We start from the raw sequence: 22,426 nt of genomic DNA on the forward strand, positions 1-22,426 counted from the left end.
AACAAAAATAAATTAAAAAAAAAAAAAAAAAAAGAGAGAGGGAGAGAAATACATAACCTGTAAGAAAAGGGAGAAATTATTGAAAACCTTGATGCTGTGGGATGGTTCACTTCAAGACAAACATGACTGAGGATTGAGGTGACTCTTACAGATTACAAATGTAATAAAAAGTGCACAGCAACTGCAACACGCAAGTACAGCAACTGCAACACGCAAGTACAGACACTGCAAGTACTCCAGGATGCCTACAACAAGGTTACTTGTCCACTGTAATCACTGATGGCAGACTTGATAAACAAAGGGCACAAAATCCCCATAAATTGAGTTTTATTTTTCATAAATTCTTGTATATATTCTACTTCTTCATAAGTTTCCTCTTCTTTCAATACTTTGCAGTGCTCCAGGTTGTTGCTGCATGTTCTGGTATTCCATTGTTCCCAATGTTAACAATTTTATCTGAGTTCACTTGGGACAAAAAATTAATCAAGAATTATTAGGTGATACATAACTACTTGCTGTACTTCTCTAATTTTTGTTCTTTTTCAGTTCGACCTAGCCCCCTTCTTTCCTTTCCCACAGCAAGAGGAGTTTCCACTAGAATTGATGTTGCATCATAACTGTCCTGAATAGAGTACACCATTATTTTAACTAGGATATATTACTTGTTAAAACAAATAATAGATAAATAAATAATTACAAGTACTACTTTCAGCATGTAAATATTAATAAATAAATCTCAGCAATCAATAAATTAGTTATAAATTTACCCATCTGGCATCACTATGATATCTTGATACATGTTTTAAATGCAGTTAGTTACAAGGTTGACTAGATAAGCTTAAACTAGACTCACAATTAGACCTTCACTAAGAAACTGGAATTCCCTCTGTGAAAAAAATACCTGGTTATGTTTGGGTTAAACTGTTTTGCCTAACCTGTTATCCTGTTAAAGAAATGGTCATAATTGGGTGCTCTACTACATGTATAAATTATTAATTTTACCATCAGTGTGGCCTCAGCCAAATTGCCACCACTTATGTTGCTGTGTTCACAAATAATGAGAAACTTTTGATTACATGAGACTAAGACAATTCTCAAAGTACTACATTTCCTTTCTTTTAATCTAAAACCCACAATTGTGAACTCCTAATAGCTGAGGCAGCCAATATAATTAGGCATGTCCTTCAGAATGATAGTTGATTGTTTTATAACTATTTATTATACATGGTAATTTTATTTTGTTGGTTCAGTTAGCATTTGCCTTTCTTGAAGAGGCCAACTTTAGTTTCAAACCACTATTAGTTGCTGGCTTCACAGATATTCCTTCCACTTTTTCTTTGTACACTTTTCGTTTTGTTTCTTCAAAAACTTGTTTGGCAATTAGCTGCTGCTCCTTTTTCCAGAAAAACAGAAAGTCAGAACTAAACTTGGCCCAGATTTCAAGGAATTCTTGTGGTGGACTACATGCAGCTGTAGGTTTAGCACTGAAATATCTCCAAAGGGATGAGTACCTGTAAGACACCTTTACCATCAGCTTAAGAAATTGTGAGTTATATGATTCTCAATCACTAAATTTATGAATCATAAGTCTCAAGTGGATACCACCTATTACCATGGAGAAAAGGATAACCTTCATAGCAAATAATGGCTAAAAGACCACACATTCATGATAACTCTGATTTAGAGGAAGAACTTGTATGTGGGACACTCCCTCCAATATACCAGATAACTGATGACAGAGAGGCAAAAGTAACTTTAAGTTTGACACTTTTCCTACACTCCCAGACAGTTTTTGGGAAATTTGCTGCCCTTCTTGTCCTTCTCAAAAATAAAATATTGTATAAATATCTTGACAGTAATAAGAAGCAGTCTCTATGAAAGGGGTCAAATGCATTTTGGTTTGAAAGATTGATTTCATATAAAGACTTTATTTATACAGGGCAGCACGTAATAGCCACAGGCTATAGGCGAATTATAGCATTATACACAGGCGAATTATAGCATTATAGTATAGTAGGCGTTGAGATAACGGCAAAAATACTCTAATCTTACGTAATACAGCTATCTGCAAAGAGAACCTCTTACAAATCGTTTGGACATGCAAATTAAAAGAAAGCATGTTGTCAATTTCTAAACCCAAAAGGGTAGCACTAAACTTTGCCAATGAATCTGTCACAGTCTAAAAGTAATTGAAACCACTTTGGTTTTTCAAAATACTGTAAAATAATTTTTTTCCAGCAAAACTTGTGGCCCTAATTTAATCAACTAATTACAAGTTAAAAATAGAATAACACTTAAAATTATGAAAGAAAAAAACATGCGATTTTCATATAAAACTCGATCACTAAATATGAAAATGGTGTACAAATTGCTGGTCCCTAAAACACTTACTCCACAAGTTATGCTTAAAACAGGCTACAGAATCTGCTTTCCAGAGTCTTGAAGCTGATACTGCAAATGTGCATCCCCCTCAGTTTCTCTTTTATATTTAGGGCAAATAGCATTGCAATTAGCGTACCGTGTATTTCATGAATGACGTTTGTGATTAATTACTAGGTGATCATCCAGGTAACTAGGTAGAGACCCATGTATACGTTTATATACATAATAGAGCATTTGTCTATGTTACATTGTTCATAAAAAGGAATCCAGTGTGCTACCGATGATGATTGGTGGTCTACGTACAAGATAACTCGCACTGCGCGCTTTTAATTGTAACTTTAAAACTCTAGTTAACAACTCCTTGTCGCACAATGACCAGATAACACTCATATAACTCAATACCGGGCGAATTATAGCATTATAGTATAGTAGGCGTTGAGATAACGGCAAAAATACTCTAATCTTACGTAATACAGCTATCTGCAAAGAGAACCTCTTACAAATCATTTGGACATGCAAATTAAAAGAAAGCATGTTGTCAATTTCTAAACCCAAAAGGGTAGCACTAAACTTTGCCAATGAATCTGTCACAGTCTAAAAGTAATTGAAACCACTTTGGTTTTTCAAAATACTGTAAAATAATTTTTTTCCAGCAAAAATCACTTCAGCACTCAAAGGCCCCTATTTAACAGCGCATATCATCAAAAATGGCACAAATAGAATTACCGTAGTTTCTCAGTTATAAGGCATACTTGGTTAAAAGACGCACCCCAAACTTAGCAACTTTGTCAAGCCAAGTTCCCAAACTGAAAATTGCGTGAAAATACTCAGTTATAAAATGCACCAAAAGATTGAGAGTTAACAAAAGGTGTGATGGATATGAGAAAGTTTCACGGTTACTCTGGTGGTGAAAGCAAATGGTGAAAACTCCCACTGAAAGTCATATTCAAAGGCGTTCAACAGCTGAACATTAACACACCACTGAGGATGCAATTTTCAGTGCACAAAAAAGGCTGGATGGATGAAGAAGGTAGGTTTTATCTCCACATTGTTTATTCAGAGAAGGAACTTTTCAAGTGAGTGGCACAAACCCAAATTTGAAAGAAGGTTGGAATGATACTTTTGTTGTCATGGATATCATTAAGCTAAGAGCGTATGCAAATTTACATTTGTTTACTTTTCTATGGAAATTGATTAGTGTTCTAAAAGCAGTATTCCTTTTTAATTCACAGGAATAAAGGCCCAAATTCTACACAACCTCTGCTACACCTCAGACCAAAAAGTTCTGCTCATGTGGGATTTGTTTCGTGGTCATTTGACTGAGGCCGTATAAGAAACGGTTCTTTCAGAACCACCCCAATGGCCCATTTCAGAGCCACCAGATCTAAAAAAGTTAATGACCAACAATTAGTGTCCTTTCTTGTCTTTTTAACTATAAGTTCTGCTAAAATTGTGATCTTAAGATTTAGTTGCACAACAATACTTGGCTATGAGATGCACCCCAATTTCACCACTAACTTTCAACCCAAAGACAGAGTTTTCTTGAAAAAACTGTGCGCCCTATAACCGAGAAACTACTGTACTCTTCTTTTCACAAAACACTTGTTTGAGGAATTTGTGGAAACATCTACCATTACCAGATCTTACCACTATGATCACATCCCATATTTCAAAGAAATTATTCTGGGTTAACAAGACTATTTTCATCTTTATCTTGACTTTAAGGATTTTTTTCTTTTTTCTCATTACTGTGTAATAAACAGAACAATAGGTTGCTTAGAGTGAAGAATCAGCTTGTCGTGGAAAAATTTTTCTAGATGGATGTTGTTGTGTTGTCAAAATTGTTATAGTTTGTACTTTGTACCGAGTCACGTGACGGGCAGTAAAAAGGCACTTGAAGTTCTTGAATGAATGGCGTCGTTCGGATCTTTTACGCTCGCCGATAAATAACACAACATGGTGTCAGGAGTGGGATTTTGAGTCCCTTGACGAGAAGAATAACTGGATAGTCGAGGCCCTTAGAGGAAAATACAGGAGAGTTCTTTGAGGTTACTCGAGCGGAGCTAATATTGACAAAAGAGAAATTGTTCGCCGCGACAGCAGAAGAAACCCGGGAAGTAAGCGTACTACTGTTCTGGAGGAATCATGGCTAACAAGATTACTGCACCCGAAATGTTCGATTTCAAAAAGCCAGACGAGTGGGAAAAATGGATTCGTCGGTTCGGTCGATATCGGATGGCGTGTGATCTACACAGAAAAAGCGAAGAAATTCAAGTAAACACGTTGCTATACGCGATGGGCGATGCCGCCGACGATGTTATGACTACATTTGTGTTTGGCGATGAGGGAGACCGGCTAAAATACGACAAAGTAAAGGAAAAGTTCGACCAGTATTTCCTAGTCAGGAGAAATGTCATTTACGAACGAGCGAAATTCAACCAGCGAACCCAGGCTGACGAAACCGCCGAGGAATTCATCACATCGCTTCATTGCTTGGCCGAGCATTGTAATTTTGGCGCCCTGAAAGAAGAGATGATTCGGGATCGTATTGTGGTGGGAGTTAAAGATGCTACACTAAGTGAAAAGATGCAGTTGGAATCGACTTTGACTCTTGAAAAAGCTGTGAAAATGGCCAGGGAAAGCGAGTCAGTCAAGAAACAACAAGAAGTCATTAGGAGTGGTCAGCGGTCGACATCCACCGAAATCGATGAGATTGGAGCCAAATTCAGAGCAAAGTTGCAGAAGTTTCCACCAAAGAAACGTGGAGGTGTCGTTGGCGCGAGAGATAAGTCAAACCCCAGTGGCTGTTTACGATGTGGATTATCTGCAAATCACACCAGAGGGAATTGCCCTGCACTTAATTCTGTTTGTCATAAATGTTCCAAGAAAGGTCATTATGCCCGAGTATGCATGTCCCAACAGGTTGAAGAAGTTGTAACCGAGGATCAGTTTTCTGAGGATCCAGATACCAGTGTGTTTCTTGGAGAGATCGGTGTTGACAGCATGCAGGCACATCCGTGGAAAGCTGAAATCCTGGTAAATGGTTGCCCAGTTAGTTTCAAGCTTGATAGTGGGGCTGATGTTTCTGTCATATCAGAAAAGACTTTTGGTCTTTTGTCAATTCAGGAAAAGCTCCTTCCACCTGATAAGAAATTGTATGGCCCATGCAAAGTACCACTGTTTTGCAAAGGTAAATTTACAGCATCCCTTACGCATAACCTGCAATGCTGTGCTGACGAAATTTATGTGGTTCCTGGCCTTGAACAGTCCTTGTTGGGAAGAAGCGCGTGTAGCCGGCTCGGGACAATTGCTAGAATCTCTGGTGTTGACTCAAAGGACAGCAACTATGAGAAGAGATTCCCCAGCTTGTTTCAGGGGTTAGGATGCATGGATGGTGTTTACGAGATCAAGCTGGATGAATCAGTCACTCCATTTAATCTGTGTACCCCAAGGCGTATTCCTATTCCTTTACTACCTCAAGTGAAGAAGGAGCTTGAGCGAATGGAGCAAATGGGAGTGATAGAACAGGTCGATCAACCTACCCAGTGGTGTTCCCCGATTGTTGTTGTACCCAAAAGGAATGGCAGTGTCAGAATTTGTGGTGACTTTGTCCAGTTAAGAACGATCCTTCGCAGTAAAGCACTATTTGAGCAATAGTGGAAATCAGACCTGAAAAAAATTTCAGGCCTGTACGGGATTCGAACCACTGACCTCTGCGATACTAGTGCAGCGCTCTACCAATTGAGCTAACAAGCCAACTGGGAGCAGGCCATCAAATTAATTCGATATAAACCCGTAGATGATAAATCGAACAACAACAAACATATGAAACATATGAGTGAACTGCGGTTATGAGACGTATATAAGAACGATCCTTCGCAGTAAAGCACTATTTGAGCAATAGTGGAAATCAGACCTGAAAAAAATTTCAGGCCTGTACGGGATTTGAACCACTGACCTCTGCGATACTAGTGCAGCGCTCTACCAATTGAGCTAACAAGCCAACTGGGAGCAGGCCATCAAATTAATTCGATATAAACCCGTAGATGATAAATCGAACAACAACAAACATATGAAACATATGAGTGAACTGCGGTTATGAGACGTATATAAGAACGATCCTTCGCAGTAAAGCACTATTTGAGCAATAGTGGAAATCAGACCTGAAAAAAATTTCAGGCCTGTACGGGATTCGAACCACTGACCTCTGCGATACTAGTGCAGCGCTCTACCAATTGAGCTAACAAGCCAACTGGGAGCAGGCCATCAAATTAATTCGATATAAACCCGTAGATGATAAATCGAACAACAACAAACATATGAAACATATGAGTGAACTGCGGTTATGAGACGTATATAAGAACGATCCTTCGCAGTAAAGCACTATTTGAGCAATAGTGGAAATCAGACCTGAAAAAAATTTCAGGCCTGTACGGGATTCGAACCACTGACCTCTGCGATACTAGTGCAGCGCTCTACCAATTGAGCTAACAAGCCTTCGCTTTACTGCGAAGGATCGTTCTTATATACGTCTCATAACCGCAGTTCACTCATATGTTTCATATGTTTGTTGTTGCTCGATTTATCATCTACGGGTTTATATCGAATTAATTTGATGGCCTGCTCCCAGTTGGCTTGTTAGCTCAATTGGTAGAGCGCTGCACTAGTATTGCAGAGGTCAGTGGTTCGAATCCCGTACAGGCCTGAAATTTTTTTCAGGTCTGATTTCCACTATTGCTCAAATAGTGCTTTACTGCGAAGGATCGTTCTTATATACGTCTCATAACCGCAGTTCACTCATATGTTTCATATGTTTGTTGTTGTTCGATTTATCATCTACGGGTTTATATCGAATTAATTTGATGGCCTGCTCCCAGTTGGCTTGTTAGCTCAATTGGTAGAGCGCTGCACTAGTATCGCAGAGGTCAGTGGTTCGAATCCCGTACAGGCCTGAAATTTTTTTCAGGTCTGATTTCCACTATTGCTCAAATAGTGCTTTACTGCGAAGGATCGTTCTTATATACGTCTCATAACCGCAGTTCACTCATATGTTTCATATGTTTGTTGTTGTTTGTCCAGTTAAATAAGGCTGTTCAGAGAGAGGTCCACCAAATGCCAACAACTGAACAAACTCTAGCCAAACTGTCTGGCGCAAAGATTATGTCTAAGCTGGATGCAAATAGTGGATTTTGGCAGAGGAAGTTAGGTGAGAATTCAAAGCTGTTTACCACTTTTATCACACCATGGGGAAGGTACTGTTTCACAAGACTACCCTTCGGTATTTCTTCAGCACCCGAACACTTCCAGAAAGCGATGCAGAGGATCCTAGAAGGTCTCGATGGGGTGGAGTGTCAAGTTGATGACATCTTAGTATTTGGAGAGACCCAAGAGCAGCATGATAAGAGGTTGATTGCAGTACTGGAGCGGTTAGCAGATGCTAATGTTACCCTTAACCTGGAGAAGTGCAAGTTCTCAACAGATAAAGTGGAATTTCTGGGGCACGTGATCAGCAAAGATGGAGTGCAAATCGACCCCACTAAAGTGGAAGCTGTCGCACAGATGGGGGAACCAACTGACATTGCACAATTAAGGCGGTTCCTGGGCATGGTCAATCAAGTAGGGAAGTACATTCCTAACCTGGCGGACATGACAAAGCCACTGAGGGATCTTCTGAGTAAGAACAATGCATGGCTCTGGACTGGGGCTCAGCGGGAAGCATTCAATGCCGTAAAGAAGGCCCTAGTCTCTACGCCAACACTAGCCCTCTATGATCCAGCCAAAGAGACAAGGGTATCATCGGACGCTTCCTCGTTTGGTCTTGGAGCGGTTCTCACCCAAGCCCAAGAGGATGGCGGTTGGAAACCCGTTGCATTCATATCCAGGGCATTGACGCCAACAGAACAGAGGTACGCCCAAGTAGAAAAGGAGGCTCTAGCAGTGACATGGGCATGCGAAAGGTTATCGGACTACCTCATCGGTAAGCCATTTCATATTGAAACGGACCACAAACCATTAGTTCCTCTCCTGGGGTCAAAGAACTTAAATGAAATGCCACCAAGAATTCAGCGTTTACGAATGAGGCTGCTCAGATTCCAGTATTCCATCTCACACGTTCCAGGCAAGAGTTTGACAACAGCAGATGCTCTCTCAAGAGCTCCGATAAACCAGGAGCAGCAGTCAGGCTTACAAGAAGAAGAAATAGCCCTGTATGCGCACAGTGTTTTGAGTGAAATTCCAGCCAGTGACAGACGTCTGGAAGAGATAAGGGAACGACAAGAGGAGGATGAAGTATGCCGACAACTTACAGCCTACTGCCAACTTGGCTGGCCAGAAAAAGATAGAGTTCCGGAGGCACTAAAAGGGTACTGGAGTGAGAGAGGAGAAATTACCTTGGTTCGTGGATTACTTCTGAAGGCTTCCAGAGTCATCATACCGTCCTGCATGAGGATAGAGATTCTTGATTGCTTGCATGAAGGCCATCAGGGCATCACAAAATGTCGCAGCCGTGCCAAGATGTCTGTGTGGTGGCCAGGCCTTAGTAGGCAGATTGAGGATATGGTTCAGGGATGCCGCAAATGCGCAGAACACCGATCTTCCCGAGCAGAACCCCTTATTCCTTCAGTGGTTCCAAACAGGCCATGGCAGATCATCGGAACAGATTTGCTTCAGCTAAAGGGCCGCACCTATTTGCTGGTCGTGGATTACTTCAGCCGATACATTGAGGTGGCCTTGCTTTCATCATCCCAGACTTCGCAAGATGTCATTCAGGCGCTGAAATCTATGTTTGCGAGACATGGAATTCCAGACTCTGTCAGATCTGACAATGGTCCTCAGTATAGTTCAGCTGAATTCATTAAATTTGCAAAGGAATGGGGATTTGCAAGTGTGACAAGCAGTCCAAAGTACCCCCAATCAAATGGGATGGCTGAACGGGCGGTGCAGACCGCAAAGTATGTCCTGAAGAAGGAGGATGATCCTGCTAAGGCGTTGCTTGCATATCGCTCAACACCGTTAGAGAATGGTTACAGTCCAGCTGAGCTTCTGTTTGGTGGAAAGATAAGATCCAGAGTTCCACTTGCTGTGGTGGAGCTGAAACCCGGTTGGCCTGATTTGTCTATAGTCCGAGGTAGAGAGGAAGTTCGAAAGCAAGAGCAAAAGGCTTACTTTGATTCTCATCATGGCGCAAGAGATCAAAAGAAGATTCCTGTGGGAACCGAGGTTTGGATTCGAGACATGAAAGTCCCAGCGACCGTGACTCAAGAGGCTGAGACACCTCGTTCATACATTGTTAGCAGCCCCAGAGGAACTATCAGAAGGAACCGGAAGGACCTTACTCCGCTGTACCCTAGCAGTCCTGATTTGAGCAAGCAAGGTCCTAGCTTTCCTGATTCGAGCAAGCAAATTCCAGAGGCGATCAAGTTGGATGTTCCGGCAGCTGCTTGTGCAGCTGGTGCAACCACAACTAGATCTGGGCGAGTAGTCAGTGCCCCCAGAAGATTGGACTTGTGACTGTGCGGGATAAATTTATGAATTGAACAGTCCGATCTCTAAGTTTACACAGTTCATGTTATAAGTTAAATCAAACTTTATTACCTTCATGTTTAGTAGTTTTGGCTTCTCCCCGTAGTTTTTAAAGGGGGAGATGTTGTGTTGTCAAAATTGTTATAGTTTGTACTTTGTACCGAGTCACGTGACGGGCAGTAAAAAGGCACTTGAAGTTCTTGAATGAATGGCGTCGTTCGGATCTTTTACGCTCGCCGATAAATAACACAACAGATGTGGAGATTTCTGCTCCTTAAGGCTGTCTTATAGTATCATCAAGCATGAAAAAGCTTCAAAGTGCTCAGTTTAGGCATCAACTGTGGGTTGACGATGTCAATTTCGTAAATAATGGAGTCCGCTTTTTGTGCGTTGTTGGTGGAATTCTTGAAAATGTGCATAATTATTATGTTGACCAGCTGTACAGGAAGTTCACCAAAGCCGCTACACATTTTCATATTCTCACACTCCTCTACCCTATTTTAGTCAGTCTGAATAAACATATCATAGGGAAGAAGTTGGAATTTTGCACTGCGCCGAGACAAAAAGTTGCATAATTACAATCATGGTGGCAAGGGCAAAGTTAGCGTCAAACTGAAAAAGAATTTTCAGTGTAAAGAACTGTTAAAAAAAAGACATACGTGATTTGTTCTCACACAGGATCCATCTAAATATGCAAAGCAAAAATAGTTATTTTACAATACTTCCAAAAACCAAGGTGGTTTAAACTACTTCTAGACTAGGACACAGATTCATAGGCAAAGTTTGAAAGAAATTGCCTTTTTTGAACAAAAATGCATTGGACTGCTTTTACAGAGACTGCCTTATAGGTCCCTAACATGGCCAAAAATAGTAAAAGAGTAGAGAGGAAGAGAATGACAATGATACAATTTTAGTGATGTCATTTCAGCTCAATATCCTCCTAGCATTGAAAATTGTATTCCAGCTACCTTTTCTTGCACTCTGTGAGTGCCTGGTCCAGCTCTGATAGCTCTCCTTGACTCTGCTCCAGAAATGAACTCATTATGCTACTAAACGGTTGATGGAGAGTTTCTTCACTTTCCTTCACCACTTTTGAAATCTTTCTATTACATATGTCTAACTGCTTCTTTAAGCTGCTTATTTCTGCCTCTATGTCCTCAAATGTTAATTGAGATGCTGCTTTCAGATCATGTGGTTCTGGTAGAGGAAACTTGGAATTAACAGTTCCTGCATACTAAACAAAAACATTTCAAATTATTGCCAACATAAGTGGTAATTAGATAACTGAAGCACATTCTTTATTTGGTTTGCAATTCTTATTTCATTCCAGTTTCCTTTCTGAGAATTAAAACTACAATATCTACATCAAAATTAATTGTAGTGGACACAAAAATAATTCTGTGAACACACAGTTATAGTACTGGCCTACTTTTAACAACGATTGAGACACAAAATTTAAAGGAAAATATTTGAACACCAATTGAGAAACATACTGTTTAAGAGGAAGAATAAAAGAACAAGGAATTATTCCTTCAAATATATATTCCACATCTGTCCTCAACAACTTTATTTCTTCAAAACATTCCATTGTTTTCCCAGTCAGGAAGATGTGATTTTGGGTGCACCCTAATTCAGACTTAAGTGAAACTTAAAGTATATAATCATTTTAGCTCCTAGAGAAAACAGCCATCAAGCTGTAAAACAACCCTACAGTGCAGTGGTCCAAAAAAGCTGATATATACTGATGCTATAATTAAGAATGTACCTTATCAAACTTTTCAATATAAACAGTTACAAGATAATGTAGCAGGTTGGTGGAATTGTCTTTGCATTTCACATCTTTCAGTTTTGGAAGGATGTCCAATTCAAAACCATCTGCTTGTCCACGAGCTATGTTTCCCCCATTCATGTAGTTTCCAAAGGCAAGCACCAAACCCAAAATGTTGGTAACTTCTTTGCGTGTCTGCAACATCTAGTGGGTCATTAAGATAAAAAAAAACAAAATAAAAATTATTTGCTCGTAAATAGAATTTTTATGCCTTCTCTCTTTGACCCGGGTTTATTTCACAATCAAGGGGGACTGGGTTTGGGTCAGGGGTCAATGGCCATTATGCTTGACCCCCTCTGAGGGTTTTTACAAGTCACATTAACTCCCTAGCCATGTACTCATCATTCGCCTCGATTACTCAGAGTGAGAAGCTGTGTTTTGACTCCCTCCTCCTCCCCCTGATCCGCCCACTTTCTCTTGTTGTATATTTAGCCTTGGTTCATTTTTCTTGGCCCATACCTTTACTAGGCAAACACCTTAACAAAATTCATTCTTGTTCTGTTTGTATCAATAAAAGCGGCTATGGACCTATTGTCCATAGCCATATTGCTCCAACTTAAGTTTGTTATTTTTTGGTGCCCAGTAAACGGAGCTCAGGCAAGAGCAGCATTTGCAGATTTGTTTTGGGAAGAGAGAGAAAGGCATAAAATGTCTTTAGAAATTACAATTTATTTCACTAGACCTTAACACCAGTGTGCGTAATCTCCATACTGTTCTCTATGGTGCTGACAAGGAGAGTTTGTTCAACAATCAAGAGCTCTTTTAGTTGGTGATCATTTCCTATGTTCTTGTGATCTAAATGTGTGACTCAGGGGTGATATTGGGAGGAGAAATTAAATGCTTATTGTAAAAAGCCCTCTCAATTTGCCAAGATGTACTACCCCAACAATACTAGCTAGAACTGAATTCAAATCCTGGGCAATACCATGAGAATTTTGTCTTACAAAATACAAATTTAATGTCGTACATACAACTTAATTAAGAGTCCTTCTACAAATAGTACCATTTTGATACTGATAAATCAAAAATAAAGTTTGCAGCATTTTTAAAATGGCTGCATTTAAATGCAGTTAAATGCAATTCAACAGAGTTAACAACAAAAAGCATCTGTGTTCTCCAGTAGTCAGCGGTTTTTGGCATATGGGCATGTGTCAGGCACTCTTCATTTTAGGCATTCTTGTGTGTGCTTTAAGGGTGTGCTTGCAGCATTCCCAGGCAGTTTTTCTACATGGGCTTTAGGTGTGAAGTTAGAGCATTGTGAGGAGTGGCAGTCTGTTTTCATCTCAAAAGGCATAAGCACTGTTTTCCTTTGAATAAAGGCTGATAGTTTCAAAAGAAACTGTTTGGGGTTGCATCGTTGGGAGTAACGAAATAATTTGGATATATCAACAAAGTTGAAATGGTAAATTGGCCACCGTAATGATTACAAAAGCTGACGTTTCGAGGGTTAGCCCTTGGTCGGAACAAATAGAGGAATTGTGGGTTGTGTGTGCTTTTTAAGGCAGAAAATGGAGCTACATTATTGGTGGGAACATGGCAACAAGAAAAACAAGAATAAATTAGTGGAATGAGTCTAAATCCCACAGGGATCAACGACTGCTTTTCATTCCACTAATTTATTCTTATTTTTCTCGTTGCCATGTTCCCACCAATAATGTAGCTCCATTTTCTGCCTTTAAAAGCACACACAACCCACAATTCCTCTATTCGCTCCCATGAAGGCCTAACGCTCGAAACATCAGCTTTTGTAATCGTTACGGTGGCCAATTTACTGTTTTCCTTTGTTTGTTTTCCTAGTAGTTTACTGCTTTCGCTCATATGGATCACCTTTTGGGGCATTCCCCAAATAACAGCACAGCTGCCATGCTGGAATCTTCAGAAGTAATTACTTTGGTCCCATTCTCCGCAGCACCTCCTCTTTCCTTAACAGAAACCTCGGTTGCCTCTGCTCTTGCAGCTTCTCCTTCTTTTGTGCTCTCTGCTCAGGATCTCAATCAAACCTTCTCCTGAGTGTTAGTCAAGTCATTACCTCACATTTTGGAGGCCATGCAAAGCCACTCCACGAATACATGTGCTCTGATGTCCTGTTGCATGTCAGTGGGAAACATGCTCTTGAGTACAACTTCTTTGGGCTCCTCCACCATCAATTCTTCCCCATCCTCTCCAGGCTTATCATCACCTAATTTTGTTGTGCCTTTGATCATTTCTACATATCACACACAGGTCATTCATTCTCAACCTCACCATCTTTGTTTGGCTCCTGGGGGTGCCATGTACTACCCACCATCAGCCCATCTTCTGAGCTGCGTTCTGTTCACATGTTTATTGTTTCACCGTGGATCCCTTTTTTTCTGAACAGGCCTTTTGTGCTTGGTCCACATTATTCTCCCATCCCAGAGAAGCTGGTTACTGAGATCAGGTCAGGGCAATTTGATGATATGGCTGACCTACTAGGCAAAAATTCGAAGGCCCTGGAAGTGGTGCCACAAACATATCTTGACGGCAAACTTTGGGTGAGTTCATGAAAGAGAAGGATAAAAGATCACCGACATTGTCACCTAGGTGGAGGCATTTACAGTCTACATGTGCATTTTCTGCTATGTGCATCCTTCTAGATGGCAGGACATAACACAGTACAAGCTCCTGATTCTGAAGACCTGATGTCAGCTCCCTGGCTTCACACTGCGACACTGCCTTTCAGAAGGATGTAGCTGCATCAGGTCTGGCAGACTGGTCTTGTATGAACCTTGACCTGTACAATTTCCTTACCCGTTTGGCGCTACAGTCTCAGCCATCAGCTGCATCTTCTCCATTCCCTAATTCAAGCAGCTTGTTATCCAACTTCTGCAGCTCATGGAATGATGGCGCCTACTATTTTCTGTGAGAAATGAGAAGGGGACCACCCTCATGTCAACTGCCCCTTTTGTGTCTCTAAATCATACGATCAGCACTCCCGAGAAACCACCCCATCTCGGAACAAACGGCAGCAGTGTTGAGGTGGTCTCTTGATCAATCTTAGGAATTTTGTAAATAGTGTACAATTAAAGACTGCAACACAGAGTATGCCATCAGCATCACTGCACCCTTCAGGAATTGATCAGTATCTCCTCACAGAACTTGAGAAAGGTCGGGTAGCTGGCCTCTACTCTATATCTCCAATTCCAAACCTTCATGTCATTCACTTTGGAGTGATCCCAAAGAAATACCAACCTAGAAAGTGGCGGCTTATCTTGGATATATCTACCCCAATGGGCCATAGTGTCAACCGCAGCATTCCTAGGGAGCCTTTCTCTTTGCAGTACTTGAAAGTAGACAATGTCATTAACGTGGTCATGTCCTATGGATGAGGAGCACTTATGGCAAAGTTTGATGTGGAAAGTGCATACCACAATGTCCCCGTCCATTCTGATGATTGTTATTTGCTCAGCATGAAGTGGCAAAGCAATTATTTCATTGGTATGGCTGTTCCCTTTGAATTACACTCTAGATACACCATTTGTCTTCTCTTCTATTGCAAACCTCTAGAGTGGATTCTCAAACACAATCATGGTGTGCAGTTTCTCTTACACTTCCTGGATGACTTCCACACATAGGTCCCCTCAACTCATCTGCCTGTCAGAATAACCTGAATATGTGCATCTGGCTTCTTCAGGACTGGGGTATCCCCCTTCACCCAGACAAACTAGAGGGGCTGTGCACTTGCTTAACAGTGCTTGGTATTGAGCTGGACTCCCTGATACTTCAAAGGACAAGTTTGAGTGCATCACTGCCTTGTTGGAGTCGTGGTCTTCCAAACAGCACTGTGTGAGAAAAGAGCTGGAATCTCTCATCAACAATTTCCAACCCGCTTGAAAAGTCATTCCTCTGAGGCATACCTTTTTATGAAATATGATCAACTTATTATCAACATTCTGGCAGGATGACCACCCATAAGGCTTAATGAAGAATTTTGTCTAGACCTTTCTTGGTGGTGTGAATTCTTCCCTTCATGGGACAGCCTCAGTTTTGTGTTTTTCATTGGGCACCACAACCTGATTTTCTGTTTCCTAAGATGCAGTTGGAGCCCTGGGTTATAGTGCACTCTTCAACCATGAGTGGTTTGTAAGGACATGGTCTGCCTTTCAACAGCTGTTATAAATTGCATACAAGGAGCTCTTCCGAGTGGTCATTTCAGCCACGTTATGGGGCCATCAATGGGCCACAAAACAGGTAGAATTCTGTGCAGACAATATGGCTGTTGTGAGTGTCCTGCATTTGGACACCTCAAGAGATTCTAACATGATGGTTCTTCTTTGACACTTGTCCCTCTTAGCTTCCCATCATTTCTTTGCTTTTATGGCCTCTCATACAGCTGATTGCTTTATCTCATTTTGATTTTCCACATTCTCATCCTCTAGCTACACATGCAGCCACTGCGGCTACACTAATACTGCCCTCTCTACTGGCCCAGCCTCCCCTTATTTGACAGCAAAAAGCCAGTTCTATTTATTCTATGGTCTTGCAATACCAATTTCTAGACTTCTTTAGTCAGGATATCTCAGCAGTTCATGTCATCCTCTTCTACCTGCCAGCAAACAAATGTTGATGCCCTTCTGAGCACATCTTGCAGATCATCTTCATCACTCCTCTATTAAATGTTTATCTGTCTGCTGTTTATTCTTAATACACATTGACTATGTGTAGAAGCCTCCATCTGGGAGCAGGCTGCCAATAGTGGAAACTCCTGAATGTTTCAGGCACTCAACCTCCACTCAGCAATGCAGTTGTTCATTGACTGAAATTCACTCAAAAACTAACATCTTAACTCCAAAAATTAACATCCTGAAGTTTAGAAAAAATATATTAGGGAATTTTTAAAAATTAAGTGAAAATCATACAACTACAAAGCTGGAGAGTTGGCTTTCAAGTCCTCTGAAAATAGCTGGAAGAACAGAGGAGAACTACACCCAACCACCTAAAGTTAATACATTCAAATTCACTGAAAAGAAATTTCCATGAATTATCTAAACCAATCACTGTTATGGTTTAGTTGAGTTATAAAATTAATACACATGTGTTGGCTAATTGTTTTAAATAATAAACATGCAAGGATGTTTGTCAACTTTTCTTCCATAAAAGCCTGCACTGGGCCACAAAGATCTAACTAACCTCACCTTCGGCCTGTACATAATGCATTATTGACCAAGCGCGAGATCAAGATGGCTGTTGTTGGTCCAGGTAGTGTTTTTGCATCTTTAGTGACTAAGACAATGTCCAGGTCCATAACAATGGAAAAAAGAATGAGGCTAATATCCAGCCATCTTGCCCAAACAAGCTAGGTCTATAAAGGATTTGCTATATACAAAATAAATTCTGCTTCGATGAGAATCAAGAATGATCTGTTCATTTCAAGAGCCAGGGAAGAGAGCCAACTCTGTTTATGTTTTCTTTGTTTTGACTTTCTTCTGCTGCTTCTTGCAACTTCACTTCCAACATTGTCCAAACCTTCCAAACTTTGAAAGTCCACTTCACCCATCTTGCCCCCTTGGGTAGCCGATCAAAACACAGAATTTCTTTCACCTTGCCCTGAGGTGCTGCCAGTTTTATAATAATGGGGAATACTGATTCTAGGTTGCAGCAGTACGGAACAAGTGCAGCAAGGTCCATTAAAAACTACCGAGGGCCAATATGCCTCAGGACCGCTCAAGCAAGGGAGGTTAGTAAGTATTAGGCACTCACATTAAATGTGTTTAACTTGAGTTTGCTGGCTTTTGCAAACACAACTACACAACCATGAAATGGTCCATATGGCAAATTACAGACCAAATAAGAACCAACCTGAGCAAAGAGATTTTACCTCGTGACTACCATAACACACACTAACCTGTTCTTATCGAGTGGGAGTGCTGATGGGGAAAATATTTGGTGATAAAAGCCCTTGATAAGTTGTAAAAGTAAATAAAAATTCAGCTAGCCGATCCAGCTGCCAAAAAGTCTCTCTTCAGCATTGTTAATATTGATACTTATAGTCGATGTGAAATGCAAAATCAAAATGTTATGATAGCTTTAAATTTAACTCATGACCTTTACCTCACAAACCAATCGAAAGTTGGTCAGTTTCTGCCCAATTTCTGAGAGAGAGTCAGTCACACCCGTTCTTAACATCAAACAGTAGAGTCGCTCTTCATAGCAGCTGATTTTTGACAAATCCATTAAGAACTGCTCAGGTCTGTCAAGTATTACACCACAATTCTTTTGACAGAAGGTAGCTATCATTTGAAGTTCCTCTTTTGTTGGCCTCTACATAAAAATGACATCAGCTATATCAGCTTATCACTGGTGGGGAAGAAAGATTATAATCTCATACTCTTCCTTTGGAACTTCAGTATGGTTATGGAGTTATCAAAGTTGCATAACTTGTAATGGGAATCAAATTTGAAAATGAAATATGATATGAGGCCTTCCCAAGTTAGTTCCCTACCACTGACTTGATATTCAACTGCTGCTAATTGTTTTTGAGCCTATGGTCTTACAAGAGCAGGAAAAAAAATGAATTCAAATAAAATCTTCTCATGAAAAAGGAAGTGAACAAAATTAACCACGAAGACTTTATCTTAATCCTCTTAAGCTAACTAAAAATGAATGCAAAAAAAAAAAATTTAAGGCTTCAGGTCTCCTTTAAGATTCTGAGTTAAAATTTCTTTTATAGTACATAAATTATATAGTATGTTGAAAGTACTTGAAAGTATGTTCTTGTATAAATGCATGTATATGCACTATGGTTAAAATTTTTTGGCGATCTGAGTTTTTTTAAGAACCAGAATAAGGTTATGAGACAGAGAAAAAAATAACAGAAGAAAAATGGTATCACAACATAATACTGGTAAATACTAGAAACTACAAGAAGCCATTTTAAACACACTGTTAAAGACCTTGAAACCTACAATTTCATACAGTGCGTTAAGGCTTTCCTGATCCACAATGGAGGTGTTCACATTGTAGAGTGCATCTTTTATCTCATCCATATTAACATGAAGACTACTCAGGAAGATTCCCACAGATTGTGATCTCTTGTTGTCCAGTAAGTGGATGACTTGGTGCTTTACTTTGTGCATGGATCTAGAGGATAAAAGTTTTCCCTCTGTCTTCCTCTCCGCCTTGGCAAAAGTTTCAGCAAGGTGACTGACATTAATTGTTGGTTCTTCAAGTGTTGCCCAAACTGTTTCACTGGCCTCAGTCTCCAGTCTAATTGGTAGCTGACTGAGTTGTATTCGCTTCCAAAAAAGTGGTTTCATGGGAGATACTACATCAACAGAAAAACAAACAAGAAATTAACAATTTGAAAGTAAAATGTTTTTCGTCTTTCTATATTTCTTTATCAAGCTCAAAACTTACTATCTTTCTCATTCTTTACAAGAAAATACCATAATTGTCATGACACTAAATCCACCTGTGACAATTCAAGAATGAGTTGAACTAAAAAGTCAGAAAACCCTAAACAACCTTTGAAACACTGAGACTACATAAATTATGATTTCCAGGTTGTACTGTGTAGTCTCTCACCCTGGGATGTCCATAGCTTAGATCTTTCAAATGACTTATTGTAATGTATACTTGGTGACAATCTTAACCATCAGGATCTTTACCGCAAAATGAATTTTGCATCAAGAAGAAAACCAATAAACAGGCTGTACAGTAAGGACTAGCATAAGTTTCTAAAACTGGCCAATGAAAATTCGATAGCTCCTCTTTAAAACTCAATCCTCAATAAAGAAGGTAATTGACCTCTGGTGTATTGTATGTATTTATTTACGATATTTAGACAGGCCAGCCCAGTTCAGCTTGAAGCTGGTTTAAATGGGGCCCCAGTAAACCCACCCATCCCACCCCAGGGGAGGACATCCATCACACAGTAATCTCATGTGTGGGAAATTAACGTCTCCTACCCAACCCTGCAGGAGACGGGACCTCCATTTATTCGTCCCTATCTGAGAAGACTAGAATATCTAACCATTGATGTTATAGAAAGGTAGCAAATTCTTCTCAATTATTCTAAGACCTTGAGTGCTGGTCTGGCCGGGGCTCGAACCCTCGACCTCCCGCACAACAGTCCAGCGCACTATGCATTGGGCTAACTGGGTGGCGGTGAGACATGTTAACACTACAAAAAACCAACTACAATAGGTTGTAATTGAATTAATTTTCCCCTCTCCTTATTGATTATTATAAACATATCTGTACACATGCATATAATAATTAGTGATTACATCACATGAAATTGCCTACCATAGTAATCAAATATATTAGATCAAATGTCTCTTGCATACCTGGTGTGACAGGTTTCTTTCTTATGGTAGAGACTTTTCCTGCTCCAGGAGTGCCTGGCAGTGAAGTATTAATTCCAAGAGGAGGGGGAGGAGGAGGGGGAGGAAGAGGGGGAGGAGGAGGGGGAGGGGGACAAGCAGAGGTAGATACTCCTAAGAGTGCTCGGGGAGGTTGAGGGGGAGGAGGAGGGGGCAGGGAAGGAGGCAAAGGCAAAGAGGGAAAACCATTACGACAGGATGACCTCCCTGATGGTGCTGCAGAGGGGGGAGGAGGTGAAAACAGCAGAGGTGTAAAGGAAGTACAAGAATAATCTGAAGGAGAAACACTATCACCAGATAAAGTATATGTTAGTGGAGAAAAGTTTAGATTAGAGTCATTTGTTTGAGTCAAAGGGGGAGATAGTGAAGGAGAATCAGTTTTGCATTCATTTGAAAAGGGAGATAGAGGGGCGAGGGAAGGCTCTTTTGGAGGACACGGGAGTGGTGGAGGATGATACAAAAATTTTGATATACGGGGGCTTGATGGTGGTGTCCTAGTAGCTGGCAGGCCTGCTCCAGAATGCATTTCACAGCCAGCTGCTTTCCTTGATAAAAAAAGCTGAGAACAGCAACAAAATCTTCAGCATAAATATTGTTTACTTATAGAACATTTTCCATGGTCAATAAATGACTAATGAAAGAGTCACTAAGTTTAAGTCTAATATACTTAAACAGAACACAGTAAAGAAGGGCAACCTTAGCTATTGAAAAATAATATTCATGTAATATAAATATATCATTTAACCTTGTTTATGGTACCACCCAAAAAACATACACTTTGACCATCAGAGACATTCAACTTTTAAACTACCATCAAAACAATCAATGTTCATTTGATAATTAAAATGAAAATGTTGCATTTTCACACATACTGTAAATTTCTTAGTGAACTTTACCCAGTTTAGGTTCTTTATCTTAGCTACATGGTCTTCATTCCATGTTCTGGGATCTTGGTGTTTGTTTTGAAGGATCTTCATGTTTAGAGATATCCAATCTTCACTCTTTATTTTCTTGGTATTTTTTTTGTTTTGTTTTTTCTTTCACTTTTTTTTTACGGTGTGATACCTTCTTGTTCAAGGTACAATAATTGATAGTCTGAGAAAAATGCTCTCCTCTTATATGGACATTTCCCACATCTGAGATCAGTGCTCAAGAAGTTCAAACTAGTTCTGACAGTAGATTATGAGCCATGTCATTGATAATGGAAAATTTTGTTTGTGCATATAATTGATGTAATAAATTGAATTATGAAATTAAAGAAACTTATTTCATGAGCTGTTCACAACACTATTCTTTGTTGATTAAGTATTTTAAAAAAAGAGTTCTAATACCACCATCTTTGTTTTCTACATAAACCAAAGTCTTGGGGGTACAACAGGCCTCTCCCAAGGTCCCCTCTCCCCCAATTTCACTCACCATGAAACAAAAAGAACAACAATTGAAAAGTGGCAATTGATATTCAGACACCAGAAAAAAAATTATAAATCTTAACATCATTAATTTAATGGCAAACAACTGCCAAGCCTTCCTTTCTTGCACATTTGTAACTGATGCCAGTTTGTTTGGATTTTCCTTTAGACAGTTTATTTCTCTGGCTTGTTTATTTATCAGTTTCACTGGATACATTTTCTGGTTACCTAATGTGGGATTTTCTCAAATCTTTCAGATTATAAAATTGAGAGATCTTGGTCAGCTTACAACAACAACAATGCCTTTCAACAACTCCAAAAGAAAAGACCAAGGAAGGTTTTATTTCTCTTTCATTCAAATGAAATATACCATGGAAGTTTTAGGTCATATTTTATCAAGATCAATGATTTAGAGTGCAACCACTTTAGGTTGAAGGAGATGAAGTCTTTCAGTAAATAGCTGGTGGAGTGCATGTAATTTCTTTTGCATTTTCAAGCAAAAGAGGGCAAGTGTAAGGCATGCTTAAGGAGAGCACAAAGGAAAAGTCACATGAGAAAGGAAGAGCAAGAAAAACAAAGCACCTGTCCCTGTACAATTGCTCATGTTCTTTGGCGTCCAAACACACGCCAATTTCACCGAAAAATAATATCAAATAACAGCATTATATAACACTTTTGGTACTTTTTTTTGCTACATGTACAATGAACAACCACTTTTTACTTAACTATGACAAGACAGTTCAATCTCTGGTGTAGAAAGTGCTAAGCATAGGTATCTCCTGATTAAACCTGCTGCAAATCTGCCTAAACAGTACCCATGAAATTTCTTCCTCCAGAACACAAATGAGAATACCACAGAAATGTCTCTTGATTATGACATACATGTACATGCATTGTGCCAATTGTATCCAAAAATGACTTCAGCTGCTACTTATGCCAAAGAG

At 39.9% G+C, this 22,426-nt stretch overlaps 1 protein-coding gene across 1 annotated transcript in view; it reads right to left on the reverse strand.

The window, feature by feature from the left end:
• Window positions 1–310: 310 nt before the first annotated feature.
• LOC111344402 (formin-2) overlaps window positions 311–22,426 on the reverse strand; it is a 23,961-nt gene continuing 1,845 nt past the window's right edge. The window contains exons 2-7 of the mRNA XM_088741596.1: window positions 20,038–20,632; window positions 18,655–19,013; window positions 17,801–18,010; window positions 11,669–11,875; window positions 10,872–11,137; window positions 311–1,511 (exon numbers count right to left, since the gene is read on the reverse strand). Of these exons, the coding sequence (XP_088597722.1) occupies window positions 1,247–1,511; window positions 10,872–11,137; window positions 11,669–11,875; window positions 17,801–18,010; window positions 18,655–19,013; window positions 20,038–20,599 (1,869 nt within the window). The 5' untranslated portion in view covers window positions 20,600–20,632 and the 3' untranslated portion in view covers window positions 311–1,246. The remainder of the gene's footprint in view (window positions 1,512–10,871; window positions 11,138–11,668; window positions 11,876–17,800; window positions 18,011–18,654; window positions 19,014–20,037; window positions 20,633–22,426) is intronic.

Source organism: Stylophora pistillata, chromosome 12 (assembly GCF_964205215.1).
Source record: "Stylophora pistillata chromosome 12, jaStyPist1.2, whole genome shotgun sequence".
NCBI classification, from domain to species: Eukaryota; Metazoa; Cnidaria; class Anthozoa; order Scleractinia; family Pocilloporidae; genus Stylophora; species Stylophora pistillata.